Source organism: Hyla sarda, chromosome 1 (assembly GCF_029499605.1).
Source record: "Hyla sarda isolate aHylSar1 chromosome 1, aHylSar1.hap1, whole genome shotgun sequence".
NCBI classification, from domain to species: Eukaryota; Metazoa; Chordata; class Amphibia; order Anura; family Hylidae; genus Hyla; species Hyla sarda.
In genome coordinates this window covers 431,648,038-431,667,321 of record NC_079189.1, presented here as the reverse complement: position 1 = coordinate 431,667,321, position 19,284 = coordinate 431,648,038, and the positions used below count along the sequence as shown (strand labels likewise).

General features: G+C 44.9%; 1 protein-coding gene and 1 pseudogene across 3 annotated transcripts in view; one reads left to right on the top strand and one right to left on the bottom strand.

Annotated features, from left to right (window-relative positions):
- LOC130282143 (uncharacterized) overlaps positions 1-17,565 on the top strand; it is a 64,428-nt gene extending 46,863 nt beyond the window's left edge. For 2 of the 3 annotated variants that reach the window (XM_056530092.1, XM_056530102.1), the window contains exons 2-4: positions 14,425-14,543; positions 14,634-14,794; positions 15,503-17,565. In XM_056530092.1, the coding sequence (XP_056386067.1) occupies positions 14,425-14,543; positions 14,634-14,794; positions 15,503-15,861 (639 nt within the window). In that variant the 3' untranslated portion in view covers positions 15,862-17,565. Of the gene's footprint in view, positions 1-14,424; positions 14,795-15,502 lie in introns of all 3 variants that reach the window. The other variant, XM_056530084.1, reaches the window with a different exon arrangement.
- Positions 12,155-12,235, bottom strand: LOC130342618 (U2 spliceosomal RNA; annotated as a pseudogene).
- Positions 17,566-19,284: the final 1,719 nt, after the last annotated feature.

Sequence of the window (19,284 nt, the reverse complement as noted above, 5' to 3'; positions counted from 1 at the left end):
TCAGCAGAAAATCTGCAATATAGGCAGATTTGCAGATTTTTCTTTGGACCAATGAAAGTCAAGGGTAGCAAAATCTTCTGAGGATTTTCTGCAGCAAATACTCTATGGAAATTCCGCAGGCAAGCTGCCCGTGTGAACGTACCCTCAGGGTACATTCACACAGGCGGCTTGCCTGTGGAATTTACGTAGAGTAATTACTGCAGAAAATCCTCAGCAGATTTTGTGTTTGAAGTCAATGGGCAGCAAAATCTGCAGCAAAAAATGCACACATGTGAACGCACCCTTATTTTGTTTTTCCCTGTTCAGACAGTTATGGCATATCCCACCTCTATCTCCAGAACAGGGACATGCCAACTGGAACATCACATAACAACCATCTTATTGTGGGATTGTACAGTGCAGATAGTGAAGGAGAGTTTCACTAGAGGACAGCAGCCGTTTCACGCCAATGGCTGTTTCTTCAAGCATGTAGGTGGTGGGTTGCACACACTCCATTGATTGTCTATGGCTTCTAAAACCAGCGTCGTTCCCTTCAATTTCTTCCAGCCACAATTCTTCATAGTTAAACCTGAAAAACAAACCTAATAGGCTCCGCACTTTTCCAGCATCAGCCTCCAGATACCCTTTTTAGAAGGGAGGAGGAATAAAGGGGCGTATAGGGTTAACAGAGGGGTGTAGAGGAGTGTACATGGGTGAAGGGTGTGTAGAGAAGTATACATGGGTGACAGAAGGGTGTAGAGAAGTGTACATGGGTGACAGAGGGGTGTAGAGAAGTGTACATGGGTGGCAGAGGGGTGTAGAGGAGTGTACATAGGTGACAGAGAGATGTAGAAGAGTGTACATGGTTGACAGAGGGGTGTAGAAGAGTGTACATGGGTGACAGAGGGGTGTAGAGGAGTGTACATAGGTGACAGAGAGATGTAGAAGAGTGTACATGGGTGAAGGGTGTGTAGAGAAGTATACATGGGTGACAGAAGGGTGTAGAGAAGTGTACATGGGTGACAGAGGGGTGTAGAGAAGTGTACATGGGTGACAGAGGAGTGTAGAGGAGAGTACATGGGTGACAGAGAGATGTAGAAGAGTGTACATGGTTGACAGAGGGGTGTAGAAGAGTGTACATGGGTGACAGAGGGGTGTAGAGGAGTGTACATGGGTGATAGAGGGGTGTAGAGGAGTGTACATGGGTGACAGAGGGGTGTAGAGGAGTGTACATGGGTGACAGAGGGGTGTAGAGGAGTGTACATGGGTGACAGAGGGGTGGAAGGTAGTGTACATGGGTGACAGAGGGGTGTAGAGGAGTGTATATTAGTAGCAGAAGGGTGTACATGGGTGACAGAGGGGTGTAGAGGAGTGTACAGAGGGGTGTAGAGGAGTGTACATGGGTGACAGAGGGGTGTAGAGGAGTGTACATGGGTGACAGAGGGGTGTATATTAGTAGCAGAAGGGTGTAGAAGAGTGTACATGGGTGACAGAGGGGTGTAGAGGAGTGTACATGGGTGAAAGAGGGGTGTAGAGGAGTGTACATGGGTGACAGAGGGGTGTAGAGGAGTGTACATGGGTGACAGAGGGGTGTAGAGGAGTGTACATGGGTCACAGAGAGATGCGGAGGAGTGTACATGGGTGACGGAGGGGTGTAGGAGTGTACATGGGTGACGGAGGGGTTTAGAGGAGTGTAGATGGGTGACGGAGGGGTGTAGGGGGTGAAGGAGGGATGGACAGGAATGACAAGGTGGTAACAGAGGTGGACAGGGGTGACAAAGGGACAGAGGGGTGAATAGTGGTGGTTGGACATTGGTGATGGGGGTAGACTGGAGGGTGGTCGGGGGGGGGTGAACATGGGTGACAGGGGCGGACAAGGTGGACATGAATGACAGGAAAGTGGACAAGGGTGAAAAGAGGTAACAGAGGGGTGACAAAGGGGGGGTGGACAGGGGGGATAGAGAGGAGAGGGTGCACCACTTTAATGATTCCGGTTGGGAATCACTGACTCACACTAAACCCAATACACTGGGTTATAGTGTGGTGAATAGGAGTCAAATGATGGGTCACTTACCAAAATCTGTTCCGTAGATCCAGATATATGTCCCCTACAAGATCCTCTTTTTTTATTCCCGGAATCGCTCACACAGGCTCAATTTACATATGCATGTTCTGTGTCTCCACCTCCTAGTGACTCCTATCGCTGGTGAAGTAAGCGCTCAGTCGGCACATACGCTCTTTGCAAAAAGTAGGGCGTTCATGTGACCAGCAAGGGGAGTCACTAGGAGGTGGAGACACAGAACATGCATATGTAAATTGAGCCGGTGGGGCCCGCCTCTTGCGCGCAATGCAGGGAATAAAGAAGTGGGTCTGAACAGGGTGTGTGTGTACCATGAACAAGCCCTATAGATAGCATGTGACTTATATAAAAGCCAAAGTGAACATCGAAGAGGCTGTCATGCTCAAAAGAGCCACCCAGCTTTACACTTTATCAATAATGTTTGCGTCATCTCTTTAAAAGGTCTTAAGTGATGTGTAGTCTGCCAGACAATATCACCCCAATTTTTGGATTGAAAATAACTTTATTAGCAATCAAACGTCAATCACTTATACAATAAATAATACATTCACCATACATAGCGCGACAGCACAATATACAGCACGGGTTCCCTATGTTATACATCGTACCACATGCTACACTAATATTCCTGCATATATCATAAATCGTTATCAAAAACAACAATGTCAAACAACAAGGCATAGGGGACCGCGATTGTCAGCAAAGACTAGCATCATCAGGAAGTCGCACCCAGGCTCTTGTGGCTGATGGGGTCCAACAACTACATTATTCCTATAAATAACACAGAATAGCATGTAGGCCCTGGGACAGATTACGTTTTGTTATATGATCACATTAAAAACAAAGAACAAAAGAAACCTGAGATAGGGCAAGGGAGGAAGAAGGGGAAGAGGCAGAATTTTAGGGTGGTTTCATCGCCATAGTAGTTACTCCTGGATTTATTGATTACATTACATCTACTTTGTTAGAGATCTTAGTATATTTATTTCTCATATTATTTTATCCTATAGATAGGTGATAAATGTCACCTATGGGGAAAAACCCTTTTAACTAGGGTCATGTGAATTATTGACGTTCTCCAGGATTGCGCTCTTACAATCTTGGTCAATAAAAACAATAAAAAGATAAATCTCTATACTGGTCTGTGAATAAGGATTCTTCAGGAAATCCTCACATGAGTTGTTTTTAAGGTTATAATGCCCATTACTTATATAATATACATTTTACACCTTTAGTAACAGATTTGCATAGATGTTCTGGTGTGCGGGCCTCCTGTAGAATACGTGTGTCCTATCTGAATTGCATGTAACAGGTACCATATACTTTGCTTAAATGTCATGAACTTTTATTTATATATATATATATATATATATATATATATATATATATTGTAGTACTTCTGTACTACAACATATCTCTAATATACATCAATAATTTTTTTTGTGTTTAAAATATTATATTTTCCATTTGAAATCTGGCCACTAGGGGTCTCCCTCCCTGTGAGGTCATTGCTGAATTCTGGTTGGCTGGGCAATCCGTCCAAATTCAGTCAGCCTGCACTCGCTCCCTGCCTGTCAATCAGACAGGCGGTAGCGAGCGCTGTGAATGCCGGGGCTGCGCGCATTGGTTCACTGGCCTTGCGCGCGCCACCCGTCCTCGCCCCCGGCATGTACAGTCTGGAGGCAGCGCACGCACAGAATATCAGTGCCGTGCTGATGCTCCAGGACTGTACATGTCCTTGTGGGGTAAGTCTGATCTGAGGTCTTATCTGAGGTCCCGGGTCTCGACAGAGAATTTTACACGGCAGGTCCGGCGAAGCTCCTATACTCCTCCTCCTTGGATAGCACATGCAGTGAGAAACAAGGAGGAGGAGACCCCGAAGCAGCCTGCCGTGCGATCGGCCACTCATCTCCCGATGGGAGCGCTGCATAGACTAGATAAGGGCGTCAGTGACGTCGCGCCTGCTGGAGAAGTCGGCTTCCTGCTCAGGCAGAGTGAGAAGCGTTACGGCCATGAAAAATTCAATTTAGAAGGTAGGAATTTTTTGTTAAAACAGGGAGGGTGTTAGGGAGAGATAACCAATAGGAAGGGACAGAAAAAGAAAAAAAGATGGTAGGAGCTACTCTTTAAAGTGCTAGACCATCCTGAATCCTGCAGTCATGGCACAGGTGTCATTTATGGCTTTTTTTCATCTGCTGAGGATACGATTTTTGTTCAGAAATAGCCCCTCGTGTGTGACCCTGTAGTGGGTGAGCACCTTCCTGATATCTAATCCACATCAAAACCACAATAAAAATAGACATGTGCTGTGTGGCTTATGTATGTTACTAGAGATAGTCAGCCTCCTCTAGGCTAAAAATACTTAAAACAACTGAAAGCTAACTTGGGATGTGCCAGCCCAGACTCATCTTTCTCTGCGTCTAAATATGCCCACTCTCTCCTCCCCGCTTCTCTTTATTTTCTATGTTCACTCTTTTCTGTGGATAAAGAGTCTGGTGTACATGATAATACATGACAATGTTCTGCCTGTGGGACATGTAATGCCTGGTCCCTCAACATACGATGGTAATCCGTTCCAAACGGATCATCGTTTCTTGATACCATCGCATGTTGAGGAATCCGTGCACTGTAAAGTATAGGACAGTGGTCTACAACCTGCGGACCTCCAGATGTTGCAAAACTACAAGACCCAGCATGCCCGGACAGCCAACGGCTGTCCGGGCATGCTGGGTGTTGTAGTTTTGCAACATCTGGAGGTCCGCAGGTTGTAGACCACTGTTAGAGGAAGTTGTACTCAACCGCTCCGGACCGTCACCTCTTGCCACCGCTGCCCGTCGCTATCGCCGCATCCCTGAGGTGTCCCCTACGCTCCGGCAAGGCCTTTGCTTCCCCAGCATCCGCGCTCTCCGTCGCCACCATCACATCGCTACGCACGCCGCTCCTATTGGATGACGTCATGATGACGATGGAGAGTGCCGACGATGCAGAGGATCCCGAAGAGCCCTGAGGACAGGTAAGTGACCATCACCGGAGCTCACGGGGCACTGTAAATGACTATCCGGTGGCAGCTAAAGCAGTCAGCACTGCCGGATAGCCGTTTATGCGATGGCCCCGACATGAAAAAGCATCGTATGTTGATGCTGCCTTCAACATGTGATGGCCTCTGAGAGGCCATCGCATGTTGAAATTATCGTATGTCGGGGCCATCGTAGGTCGAGGGGTCACTGTAATTGGTGGGAACTGATTTTTCTAGAAGTTGAGAATTTGCATACTAGTCACATTTGGCATACTGAATATACTAAACATGAAACTCTCTATCTAGTAGGGTACCTATTTTTGATTTCAGAATGTGGGACATTATGATCACTTAGAGGCCCTCAATTAAAGGGGTACTCCACGGGAAAACATTTTTTTTTTTTTTAAATCAACTGGTGCCGGAAAGTTAAACAGATTTGTACGTTCAGTGCATAAGAAGAAGAATGAAAGGTCGGCACTCACCGGTTTTCCAATTCAGCAGATTTTATTGCACATACTCAAAGCCATAGTACAGTTCTAGGGGAGACAGCGGATGGTAACATAGAGGGGGTACCACAGAGAGGCGACACCGATGTATCGAACTTAGTAGTGCTTCGACGGGCCTGACTCTACACCGGAACATGTCATCTTCTTATACAGGTGAGTAAAGTAATTGGACCTATCACCAATAGACACACCTTGTGACGTTAAAAGAAGGAGGGGAGGTTGCTTTATCAAGCTTGCTCCTACATCGATCTAGCTCGTTATTCAGACTGTTACGACTGGTACCGTTAAAACCTTCTTAGAAGCAAACTGAGACGTCAACTTTGTCATTAAGTCCTAAGACTCCTGTTGCATCAGTAGCAATTATCCAATGCGTCTCTCTTCTAAGGAGGTTTTTATCGGATCTAAGTCCTGGTCGTGCAGCAACTTTTTGTATTCCTGCGAATCTTAAAGATTCGTGGCTTCCTCCGTGGGCTTCTATTATATGGGAAATGAACTTGGGAGCCCCCTTTTTTGTACGCAGAGAGTAGAAGTGCTCTCTGATTCTTGCGCACATTTGTCTGATTGTTTTCCCTATATAATAGAAGCCGCACGGACAGAATATTACATATACAACATTTTTTGACTTACAAGTAATAAGTTCGCTAACCGTATGGGTGATAGGACCTATTCTGAATGTTTGCAAGCCAAGGTTGTATTTACAGAAATTACAATTTTTACATTGAAAATTCCCTACTGGTATATGGCTAGTTAACCAGTCTGCTTTTTTTTTTCTTTTTTTCTTTTTGTGTGTTCTGTGCTTGTTTCAGTACTTCACCTATTGTTCTAGTTTTTCTGTAAGAAATTAATGGTTTGTATTCTGCCATTTCTTTGAGGTCTTCATCTGTCTCTAGTATGTACCAATTTCTCCTTATTGCCCTCTCTATTGCTTTGTTTACAGGGGAATTTTGAAAAGTGAACCTACCTTATTGTGTGTTTTTTTTTTTGCTTTTTTCTTCTCTACTTTTTCTATCTGCTTTCTTTCTCCCTTTCCTTATTAGGTCTGCTGGATAGTTGCGTTCTACTAATCTTTTTTCTAATTCTGTTGCCTGCTTTTGGTATACTGTATCTTGTGTGTTGTTTCTTTTTAGGCGTAGAAATTGCCCATATGGAATGCCATTTTTAACTGCTTGTGTGTGGGAACTCTGATAGGGAAGTATTGTGTTTTTTGCCACTTCCTTTCTGTAACCTTCACTTATTAGTTTCCCTTCTTTTACTGTCAATTTGAACTCCAACATGTCCCCACCGTATTGCTGTGTGAACGCCATGTTGTAGCCCTTGACATCATTTAAGTAATCTACAAACTGGTGAAATTGGTTTTTAGTCCCTGACCACACTAACAGAATATCTTTGACGAATCGAACGTACGTTTTAAAATATATTTAATAAATGGGTTATCGGTGGTATATACAATATTATTCTCAAAATTAGCTAAATATAAATTAGCGTATGTACAGGACACCGGCGTCCCCATCAGGGTACCGGTGTCCTGTCTATACCACCTATCCTCATACATAAAGGTGCTGTTATGCAGTATAAACTTGAGGGCATCTTGTACAAACTGAATATCCTGTTCGGAATTCTTAGTTCTTTTTAAAATCTCAACTACAGCCTGTACACCCGTATCGTGAGGAATACGGGTGTACAGGCTAGTGACGTCGATGGAACATAGGCTCCAACCCTCTTCCCACGGGAAATCATTAACTATAGACAATAGATGACCAGTGTCTTTGATATACGCTGGAATTGTAGGCAAAATAGGACGAAGCAAAAAATCTATATACTGGGACAAGTGCTCAGTCACTGAGCCGATCCCCGCAACTATAGGTCGCCCAGGGGGTCGGCTCAGTGACTTGTGCACTTTTGGGAGATGGTACCATTTTGCAGGACACGGACAATCAGGGGTTAGTTTGTCAGCAGTTTTTTTTCGAAATAATACCTTCGAACACAAAATATTAGAGAACCTGAAAGTTTTTTTGAATAAATCTATTAGTCGGATCACTTAAGAGGGGAGTGTATGTGGTACGGTCTGATAATTGCCTTTCGGCTTCTTCATTATACTGTGTCTTAGAGACGACCACAACACTTACCCCTTTGTCCGCTCTAACTATAACAATATCACTACGTTTCTTTAGCTTAGTTAGAGCTTCTTGTTCATTAAGTAATTTACTATTTTAGGATACAAAACAGATTTCACATCTTTTTGAACTGCTTTTTGGAATAAGTCGACACAACCACCCGGTGCCACTGGGGGTGAGAATGTCGACTTCTTTCCTTTATTAAACCTGTGGGTTAAGTTATCAGAAATTGATACATCACTCTGTGTCCCAAACTCTGTGACCAACATTTCAATGCACTTTCTCTCGTGATCAGAGAAACCTGTGGGCACAAGTCCCAGATTATCAGTATTGACTGGTATTTCTCCTGGATATGGATTAGATTCTGTTGATGGTCTATTCGCATAATCATTTTTGAGATTAATGTTCCTAATAGCTCGATCCAGGTCTATTTCAAACGTGGTAGGGTCCAAAATTCATTCCTCTAGACAGTAGTGAAATAGAACTGTTGTCCAATTCGTGCTCGGTTAAGTTGATTACATTATTGAAAGTAGCTGTTAATGGATCTTCTATGGGTTCACTTTCATTTTCTTTTGTTCCTTTGTAACTTTTTCTCCTTAAACGTCGCGTGTGGGTCTTTTTAAAGGGATAATGGTTGCAGGTTAAGCAGAGGTCTGTTCAGACTTCTGTTCTTTATTGGTTGTTGGTGCGTTTTTAGCAAATTTCCGGCTATTTTTCTTGTAGCCATAAGGTTCAGTTTTATTGCTTTTTATATGCCAATTGAAAACTTTGTCGTTCCCGTAATCTTGTTTATCGCGTAGATATTTTTTTCTTTTGTTACTTTTGGTTTCTTCCTGTAGAGCCATTAGTTTCGGTTCAATTTTAGAGAAAAAACGCACTAGCAACTTCATTCTCCACTCTTTTTCTGTATACAGTCTTAGCTTTATTTAAATCTTCAGAAATACGGTCATATTCAATGACATATACATTCCTTCTAGTTAAAAATCTTAACCTTTCCAGTACTTATTAGCTGCTATATGCTCCACAGGAAGTTATTTTCTTTTTGAATTGCCTTTCTGTCTGACCACAGCACTCTACTGACACCTATGTTCATGTTCCCATAGCAAACCTATCCTGCTCTGAACAGTACCTAAAATAGACAGAGGTGTCCGCAGAGAGCACTGTGGTCAGACAGAAAGGAAATTCAAAAAGAAAAGATTTTCCTGTGGAGCATATAGCAGCTGATACGTACTGGAAGGGTTAAGATTTTTAAGTAGAAGTTATTTAAAAATATGTTTAACTTTCTGGCACCAGTTGATAAAAAAAAAAAAATGTTTTCCAGTAGAGTACCCCTTTAACCCCTTAAGGACTCGGCCCATTTTGGCCTTAAGGACTCGTTTTTTCCTCCTCGCCTTCTAAAAATCATAACTTTTATATTTTCATCGCCAGACTAGTATGAGGGCTTGTTTTTTGCGTGACCAGTTGTCATGACATCACTCATTATATCATAAAATGTATGGCGCAACCAAAAAAATACTATTTTTGTGGGGAAATTAAAAAGAAAAACACAATTTTGCTAATTTTGGAAGGTTTCGTTTTCACGCCATTCAATTTATGGTAAAAATGACGTGTGTTCTTTATTCTGAGGGTCAATACGATTAAAATGATACCCATTATTACATACTTTTATATTATTGTTGTGCTTAAAAAAAAATCACAAACTTTTTAACCAAATTAGTACATTTATAATCCCTTTATTTTGATGACCTATAACTTTTTCATTTTTCCATATAAGCGGCGGTATGAGGGCTAATTTTTTGCACCATGATCTGTACTTTTTTTTGATACCACATTTGCATATAAAAAAAACTTTTAATACATTTTTTATAATTTTTTTTTTATAATTTTTTTTTTATATTCTTTTTTTTTTCTTTCCGTTCACGCCGTTCACCGTAGGGGATCATTAACATTTTATTTTAATAGTTCGGACATTTACTCACGTGGCAATACCAAATATGTCTATTAAATTTATTTTTTACGCTTTTTGAGGGTAAAATAGGAAAAAACGGACGTTTTACTTTTTTATTGGGGGAGGGGATGTTTCACTTTTTTTTACTTTTAATTTTACATTTTTTTACATTTTTTTTTTACACTTGAATAGTCCCCATAGGGGACTATTCATAGTAATACCATTATTGCTACTACTGATCTGTTCTATGTATAGGACATAGAACAGATCAGTGTTATCGGTCATCTTCTGCTCTGGTCTGCTCGATCTCAGACCAGAGCAGAAGACGCCGGGAGCCGGACAGAGGCAGGTGAGTGGACCTCCGTGCGGCGTTCTGAATGATCGGATCCCCGCAGCAGCACTGCGGGCGATCAGAACATTCATTGAAATCGCGTACTGCCGCAGATGCCGGGATCTGTATTGATCCCGGCATCTGAGGGGTTAATGGCGGACGCCCGCAAGATCGCGGGCGTCGGCCATTGCCGGTGGGTCCCTGGCTGGGATCAGCCGCGCATGACACGGGCATCGCTCCGATGCCCGCGGTTATGTACAGGACGTAGATGTACGTCCTGGTGCATTAAGTACCACCGCACCAGGACGTACATTTACCTTCCTGCGTCCTTAAGGGGTTAAGGTGCACCTATCATGACAGGATTTTCTATAGGAGAATTATATACATATATGTTTAAATGAAATGGACACTGTCAGAATCAAAAATGTTTAATATTTTGTACATCTTGGCAAAACATTAACCTTTCTAATATCCTTTATAAAAAATGTACTACATTAAATACATATTATATATATGTATTTTATAGAAATCATGCATAATAAAAAACAACCACTAAAGGCCCCATACCATCTGGAACACAATCCTGTCCGGCTGCAACAACATTTTTGTCCCAGCTAAAGCACAGGCTGGGACAAAGTTCAGTAAGTAAGGGTGGGACTAGCACTCCTCTGTGCTCACTCCTGTCCTGTCTATCTGACTTCCTTCTGAAAAAAGGAGGCATGGGGTTACAGAGTAGCCTGCAGTGTTTGGATGAATTAACCCAGCAGAACACAGCATACTCATTGACGAAGTGAATACATGAGTAAGGGCGGGCTCAGTGCTTACCTTGGACATGCCCCTTCCTGAGCAGTGGGTGTCTGAATGAGTGAGCAGCAGATCAGAGGGATTTGTGAGCCTAATAGACACCTAAAAACAACATGTAAGGCATCTACATGACCTAGTGAGGAACATATAGAAGCTTTTATTTTTAATGTGATTTAAAAAAGTTCCTTCAGATAGTTTTCAGGACCTTGCACAGTTTTGTTTTACATTTTGTTATGTTGCAGCCTTGTGCTAAAAAAAAAAAAATTATGTTTTTTCCACATAAAGGTAAAACGAAATTAGACTTTTAGATAAAAAAAAAAATTGCCGACAGATCCCATTTACTATTATGGGGTCCGTCGGGCGCCGTTGTTTTTTTTAACAGGAGTAGTGGGAGAAAAAGATGGTACTTGCAGTATTTTTTTCTCCTGCTATTCTCCCCTGGTCCCCTAACTTGCGTTGCACTGCCGTGTCACAACAGCAGTGTGAAAGAAGCCTAAGAAATATACAGCCCTGTCTATATAAGGTCTCACAGCTGATAATGCATATCGGAGTAAAAACCAAGCCATGAAGTGAATTTTTAAGAGCTGAGGAACGTGCTCTCGAATCACCCAAAGTGCAAGAAAAAGTGCAAACATGTTACACTAAAAAAAGTGCACAAAGGAGGCGGTCTATCGCAAGCCCTTCTCCGATAGGAGAGAGGCCCCCAAAAAACCTTACCCTTCGCCTCCGGACCAAAAGGTACCTGCGAGGTTCCAGGTTCGATGTCCCTTTTCGCCGAAGCTACTAGGGGACCACAAATGCTCCCGGCATCCCCCTTGGCGTTAGCCAAGGTATCTGCCCGCAGAGCCGATAACGGTTGGTACCCTGTGAAAGCAGGAGCACCCAGGGTGTTTGCAGGGAGGTGCAGAACCTAATGGCCACACACCCCTCCCCTAGACCGCCAGGAGGGACACCCAGAAGGGCTACTGCATCCTGACAAATCCTGTGGACACACAACACGTAAAAAGTGACACAGTGAGACAAAAATAAATAAATAAGTGAATGTGTGCAGATATACTGCCCGGACATCCGGCTAGATCTATAAAAATTTCTATGATCCTAGCCAGAAGACCGGGAAACAAGAGTTGAGTGCCACAAAGGTTAAGACATCATGGTGCCCGTGCTTCAACTCAGTGAGCCAATACACCCAGTGAGTTTTGGCACCTCAGGGTCACCACTCCCCGAGGCACTAAATTACCTCGGCTCTAGACCCTCTCATCCTCATGACGAGACCCGGAGGTAACAGGTCACATCTGGGCAGCCGTCGAGCTGATTCCTCAGAACCAGCCCTGGTACACCTGCTCTCTACCATGCAGCAACCATCCCCACCAGCTCCATACTGGTGTCGCCTGCCACCAGCATGAAACTGATAAGAACAGATACTACACTTGATCTTAGCCAAAAGGCCAAGAAGCGATGAACTGAAGCCATGAACTGAAGGTCCAAAAATTTGTCATGAAACCTATAGGATTCTAGTCCGTGGACTGGGCTTCACCTTTTTTTGTAAGCCTAGCAATCATCTGTCCTGACTTGGGCCAACCCGCCAGTCATTCTATAAAATCTAGACACATAAACTGACTTTCCAAATGTCCCTTAACAGATATAGTCCTATACACTATTCCTAGATTTCTCACATCTCACCCAGCTTTCCATGAATGAGATGTGAACTTCCTTCAGTCTCGTGAACGTAAGGAACAAATCTTGCAAAAATGTAGTGATCCCTGACATTATTTGATCCCCTGCCGATTTTGTTCATTTGTCCACTGACAAAGAAATGATCGGACTTCAGCTCCGGAAGAAGCCAACGAAGAACTTGGAAGAAGGGAATCGGCGGTGAATTCCGGATCTTTGGCAAAGACGAAGGTGGCGCAGAATCTTTTTGAAGAAACTCGCTGCCTCTGGAGAAGATTTACATAGCTCCTCCCACCGGGACTGGATCTGCATAGCTCCTCCCACCCAGGAAAGAAGACTTTGCGAAGATTCTCCACAAGCAAGGAAGCGGAAAAGAGCCTGCTTGAAGAAGCCATGGCCTCAACCAGCAAGTCAATCAAGGAGGCTGCAGGGCAAGGCCTGGAGGTCCAGCCCCAACCACAGCAGGATTGAGCGGAGTGTTAGAGTAGCATGATGTGCGATGTATAGCTTAGGGAACCTTTGCTGTGTATTGTACTGTCATGCTTTGTGTGATTGTAATTTATTGTATGACTTGTAATGACTGAACGGATAATAAAGCTCTTTCAATAAACCCAACCACAGCAAGCTTCAACTTCAACAGCTTCAAGGCAGAAGGGTGGCAGAGTCCCCAATCTAGAATCTCCAGCCCTGGATGAGGCAGACTGTTGCCTTGAAGCTGAAGCCTGTGGACGGAAGGGTGCCGGACATGTCCCATGACGTGTTCTGCAAGAAGATGCTGGCGGATCAAGGCTTCTCCTCGGCTGACACCCTCGGAATTGCAACATTCATGTCTGGAATCTTCTACATCACCTTTGCCATCATTGGAACCTGTAGAAGATACTGGGAGGCGGTTAAAGCGGCGAGTCCCGAATCCCCTGAGAACTGTGGTCGTGATGTCATCAGAGAGCATTCCAAAAAGAAAATAATTTTCTCTGTAGTATTCAGCAGCTAATAAGTACAGGAAGGATTAAGATTTTTTAATAGAAGTAATTTACAAATATGTTTAACTTTCTGCCACCAGTTGATTTAAAAGAAAAAAGGTTTTCACCGGAGTACCCCTTTAACATTTTTAGCATTAATGTGAGGAGTATTAGAGATAGGTTTAGATTTCAGACTGTTCTTACTTTCTTAGACTCTCAGAGGTGTGATGTTTACATGCTGCAGGAATGTGCTTTATCCTCTTCTAGGTCTTACAACCATCTGGCGAGGCAGTGGTCTCATGGCCCTTCCTACTGGTTGGGGTGACAGTAGATAGGCGGGGGTGGCCATCCTGATCAGGGGAGGAAACTTTGCACTTGATTCCGTCTGGGAGCTCATCTGTGGCAGACTTCTTGTCGCAGATGGTTCCTGGGCGGGTGAGCCTTTGCGGCTCATCAACGTGTATGCCTCCCCTGAGAAGGGTGCCCAACTGGAGGTTCTCGAGGCCCTGCGGGCTCAGCTCGCCACCACTAGGGCAGGGGTGCTGGGTGGTGACTTCAACTGCCCCATTGAGGTAGACGGGCGCAGTTCTGGCACATCTGCCAACCTTGACATGACGTCCAAGCTGCTGATCGAGATGGTGACAGACGCATCCTTGCAGGATGTTGTTGGGTCCATCGGGAACGGCTCCATAAACTATATGTGGAGCCGCCCCGATGGCTCGCTCCATTCTCGGATAGACTTCATCTTTACTTCGAGAGCAATTAGAAAGGTGTTGTACTCTATGGTCCCCTGCTTCTTCTCTGACCACAGGGCCATTTGATTTCAGGGAACTCTGGGCCATGGATTTACACCTGGCCCAGGCTCCTGGAAGTTGAATTGTGCCCTGTTGGAGCAGAAAGAAGTCATGGAGGAACTTAGGGATGCGTACCTTGTATGGCGTAATGACAAATGTCTGTTTAACTGCATCAGCGATTGGTGGGAATATGTTAAAGTTTAGTTTCGTTTTTTCTTTCAGGCAAAAGGCAGACAACAAGCGTGTGAGAAGAAGTGGGACCTCAGGAAGCTGCAGCGTGAGCTCCAGTGCGGCTGGGACGTCAGGGAGGAGCTGGAGGAGACCAAAAAGAGCTTGGAAAGGTACTTTGAGGAGGAATCCAAGCAAATCGTCTTTCGTTCCAAGGTGGAGAACCTGGAGAAGGGTGAGAAGTGCAACTCTTTCTTTTTCAGGAAGCTCCATGCTGGCCACACGCCCCTAACTGAGCTGCAAGATGAGACCGGACACATGAGGAGGGGCAAGGAGGTGGTGATGGGGGTCGTCTCAGACTTCTACAGCAACCTCTACGCCTCTAAGTCATCCAACCCCAAAGCTGCCAAGAGGTTCCTGTCAGGTATCACTAACTTTGTTGATCCCGCAGATGCGGTGGCCATGGACGATCCCTTGATGGTGGGGGAGCTGCTCTCTGCCGCTAGATCCTTTAAGCCCGGCAGGACCCCGGGCAGTGATGGTCTCCCGGCCGAGCTCTATGTAGCGCTGGGGGATCTGATCTGTCCAGACCTGTTGGAGGTGTACGAGTAGATGGTGGTGGGGGGCAGAATGCCTCCGTCGTTGAGGGAAGGGATGATCACGATCTTGTATAAGTGGAAGGGAGAGAGATGTGACTTGAAAAATTGGCGTCCCATCTCTCTCCTGAATGTGGACTACAAGCTCCTCGCCAAGGTGCTAGCCAACAGGCTGAAATCTGTCATCGGGCAGATCGTCCATCCGGACCAGACCTGCGGCATTCCTGGTTGCAGGATCACCGACAGCCTTGCCCTAATGAGAGACACGGTCTGTTACATCCAGGACCGTCGTGCCCGCGCCGCCCTGGTCAGTCTGGATCAGGAGAAGGCGTTTGACCGTGTCTCCCACACGTTTATGGGCAGGGCTTTGCGCAGGCTGGGTCTGGGGAAGATGTTCTGCTCTTTTGTTAACATCATGTACTTTGATATTTGCAGCACTGTGTTGGTGAACGGCTGGAAGACTAACCCCTTTCCTATTCTTTCAAGGGTTAGACAAGGCTGCCCTCTTTCACCTCTTCTTTTTGTTTGTGTTATAGAGCTCTTTGCTGAGAATATCTGGCAGAATGGAGAGATCAGAGGGATCATCGCACCAGGACCAGATCGCTACGAGGCCAAGTGCTCGCTCTACATGGACGACGTGACCGTCTTCTGCGCTGACCAGCGTTCGGTGACTGCACTCGTCCAGACCTGTGAGGACTTCGGCAAAGCTTCAGGGGCAAAAGTCAACTGCGGGAAGTCAGAAGCCATGCTCTTCGGGGAATGGCACCTGGCTTCTTCCGCTCCCTTCCCCTTTACTGTTAAGCCGGACTTCATTCCAAATTCTGGGAGTCTGGTTTGGCAAGGAAGGAGCGGCCCTCAAGACTTGGCAAGACAGGCTAGGAAAGATGAACTCTAAGATTGGACTGTGGAGCTCCAGAAAGCTCTCGATTGAGGGAAAAACACTTGTCTTGCTGAGTGAAGTTTTGCCTGTTCTCCAATATACCACACAGGCCTGGCCTCCCCATACCACCGTTTGCAAGGCCATCACCCGGACAGTGTTTCGCTTCATCTGGGGCAAAATGGACAGAGTCAAGCAGACTGTGATGTATAAGGAGCCGCGGAAGGATGGGAAGGGAATACCCGATATCCCCACTCTGCTGAGGGCCTCCTTTGCATGTGTCAGTGTGCGTCGGACTCTTGTTGAAAAGACTGGTTCAGCGGGCAGGTCCATGTCTCGCTTGTTTCTCATGTCCCTCTGGAGACAGCTGGGCTGGGACAAGTGGGACAGCTCCATCCCTTACAACTGGAACACTCCCTGGTTCTATGGGGATGGTTTGCGAGGGAGCACCAGCTGGAGGGACTGAAACGTGACCTATGGAAGCCGAAGACAATCTACAAGCTCATCCGAGATAAGGACTTATTGTAGACTATTCTGGGGCTCCCCGCAGCAACGGCAAAGACTGTCTGGACTAATGTGGCCTCAAAGCGGCTTACCAATGGACACATTGACTTGTCGTGGATGGCCATTAAGGGAGGTCTCTCAGGTCGTTCATGCATGCCCGTGACCTGTGCAGAACCCGATACTGCCCCCGGTGCCCCTACGTGGAGGAAACATCTTTGCACATGTTTTGGCAGTGCCCCTTTGCACAGGGTCTGTTGGATGCCCTGGAACATGAACTCAGAGACTCTGTACCCAGGAACTGCCTATCGTACCACTCAGTGCTTTACGGTCTGTTCCCTGGGACCCACGACGTGGGGCCATCCAGGAGGCCTGGCGCCTTATGAACTGTTTTAAGGACGCAGTGTGGCTTGCCAGGAACCGCCTCGTGATCAACAGGGAGAACATGTCCGTCCGGGACTGCCGCGGGTTCATCAAGAGCCTGCTTAGAGACTATTCCATTTTGAACAGCCCAGCCATCGATGAGGAAGAAGAGGAATCAAGACCCCTCTCCTTCTCCCATGTCTCCTTGAAGATACAGCCCAGCAGTTTGGCCCTGTGATCCGCCCCCTCCCTACCCCCACATAGTCGCCCATACCCCCACGCCCCCAGCCCCGCCCCATAGCCCACACCCCTACCCCGATCACAGATTGTATTGTTTTTGTCATTCGATCTCTTGTGCTTTTCTATTACAGGATTGAGCAGAGTGTTAGAGTAGCATGATGTGCGATGTATAGCTTAGGGAACCTTTGGTGTGTATTGTACTGTCATGCTTTGTGTGATCGTAATTTATTGTATGACTTGTAATGACTGAACGGGCAATACAGCTCTTTCAATAACCAAAATAATGATCAGTCTATAATTTTCTTGGTCAGTTTATTTGAACAGTGTGAGACAGAAAAATCCATCGTCCATTTGATGCAATAAAGTTGTCATATCCCCGGAAGCATAATGTTTAGACCTCCATGTTTGACATTAGGGATGGTGTTGATGCCGAAGAGCTTGATTTTGGTCTCTCTGACCACAACACTTTCACCCAATCCCCCCTCCCCCCCTGAATCATTGTACATGTGCTTTCTTGAGCAGAGGGGCCTTGTGGACACTGCAGAATTTCAGTCCTTTATGGGATAGTGTGTTTTTGATCCATGTGCTTTGCTATATTATTTCTGCTGTACAACATGTTATTTTTCTTCTCTTTGTTACTAATTAAACTTTCATTGAACCATAAATAAGTCATAGTAGTGAACCGCAAAACAAAATAATTCCAATCACATATCTGTCCACGATGCATTTAATAGCAAAGATTGCTCTCAGCCATACACACTGATGTAATAAAGTGTGGGAGAATTATAGGTTGGTCAATGTAAATATGATTAGGGAATTGCCTTCAGAGATACACATCTTCATATACATCTCCATACAATGTTTGCTTATTTAACATTATTCTACAAACTATTTTAGTTTTGCATAGAGCAATTATTAGAGCTGAAATAAAATACTGTGTATAGCGTGTTTTATAAAAATATCTTGAATGTTTTATTTATTGTCCTTATATGATAAATATCCATTATACCTTAGATACTGAATCTTTATGTAAAATTTGAATTTATCTTATCAATATTAATAAAGCAGTGGGAATATTTTTTTAGAGATATTTTCAAAGTGTAATTGTTCTATATGTATCTATGTGTAATTTTCCCATACTGACAACTAGAAATGAGCGAACTTACAGTAAATTCGATTCGTCACGAACTTCTCGGCTCGGCAGTTGATGACTTTAGTCTGCATAAATTAGTTCAGCTTACAGGTGCTCCCGTGGGCTGGAAAAGGTGGATACAGTCCTAGGAAACTCTCTCCTAGGACTGTATCCACCTTTTCCAGCCCACCGGAGCACCTGAAAGCTGAACTAATTCATGCAGGAAAAGTCATCAACTGCCGAGCCGAGAAGTTTGTGACGAATCAAATTTACTGTAAGTTCGCTCATCTCTACTGACAACTTTTGGTAGTCACTGTTGGTAAGCTGATAGATTTAAAGGAAAACTGTTATCCCATTCACCCACACTAAACCCAATACACTGGCTTATAGCGCGGGTAAACCGGAGAACGATACAGGGTCTCCAACTAACATACGTACCTGCATTCTGGCGCGGTGTCCAACTGAAGGTCCGCTTCTTTCTTCAGCAATTTGTGCACTGGAGGTGGGCCCGCTAGGTGAATTTGAATATTCATGTGGCGCTGGTCATGCGCTCTCTTGACCAGCGTCCATAAATATTCAAATTCACACGACGGGCCCACCTCCAGTGCGCAATTTGCCGAAGAAAGAAGCGGACCTTCAAATGGACACCGCGCCGGAATGCAGGTACGTATGTTAGTTGGAGACCCCGTATCGTTCTCCTGTTCACCCGCGCTATAAGCCAGTGTATTGGGTTTAGTGTGGGTGAACGGGATGACCGTTTTTCTTTAAATTGCTGCTGTCCCCAGAATTGCAGATATGCATTATATGTGTGAATGCAATGATGATATGTTTATGTGAAAAATATTTTAGAGTAAAATGATATGTTTATTGGGGGAAAACTGTTCAACTGAAAAGAGGCTCTAGTACCGTGTTGGGCCACCTCTAGCCTACATGGAAGTTCTGTATGGCACATTTGCCCACAGACGTTGCAGCTGGGCTTATAGATCCGGCACAATTGTAGTTTGCCAAGACTGGCTTGTTATAAATGCTTTGATTGACAATAAATCTGGCAACTGGGCAGGCCAAAAATGTGTAATCTGGCAGAGATATTCTTGGGAAACATTTGCTGTGTGTGGAGATCAGCATCCTCCTCCTGAAAAATGCCAGTTAGCCTCATGATGTGCAGCCCATTTTGCTGAGCTGTTGACTCATATCATTACTAGGGC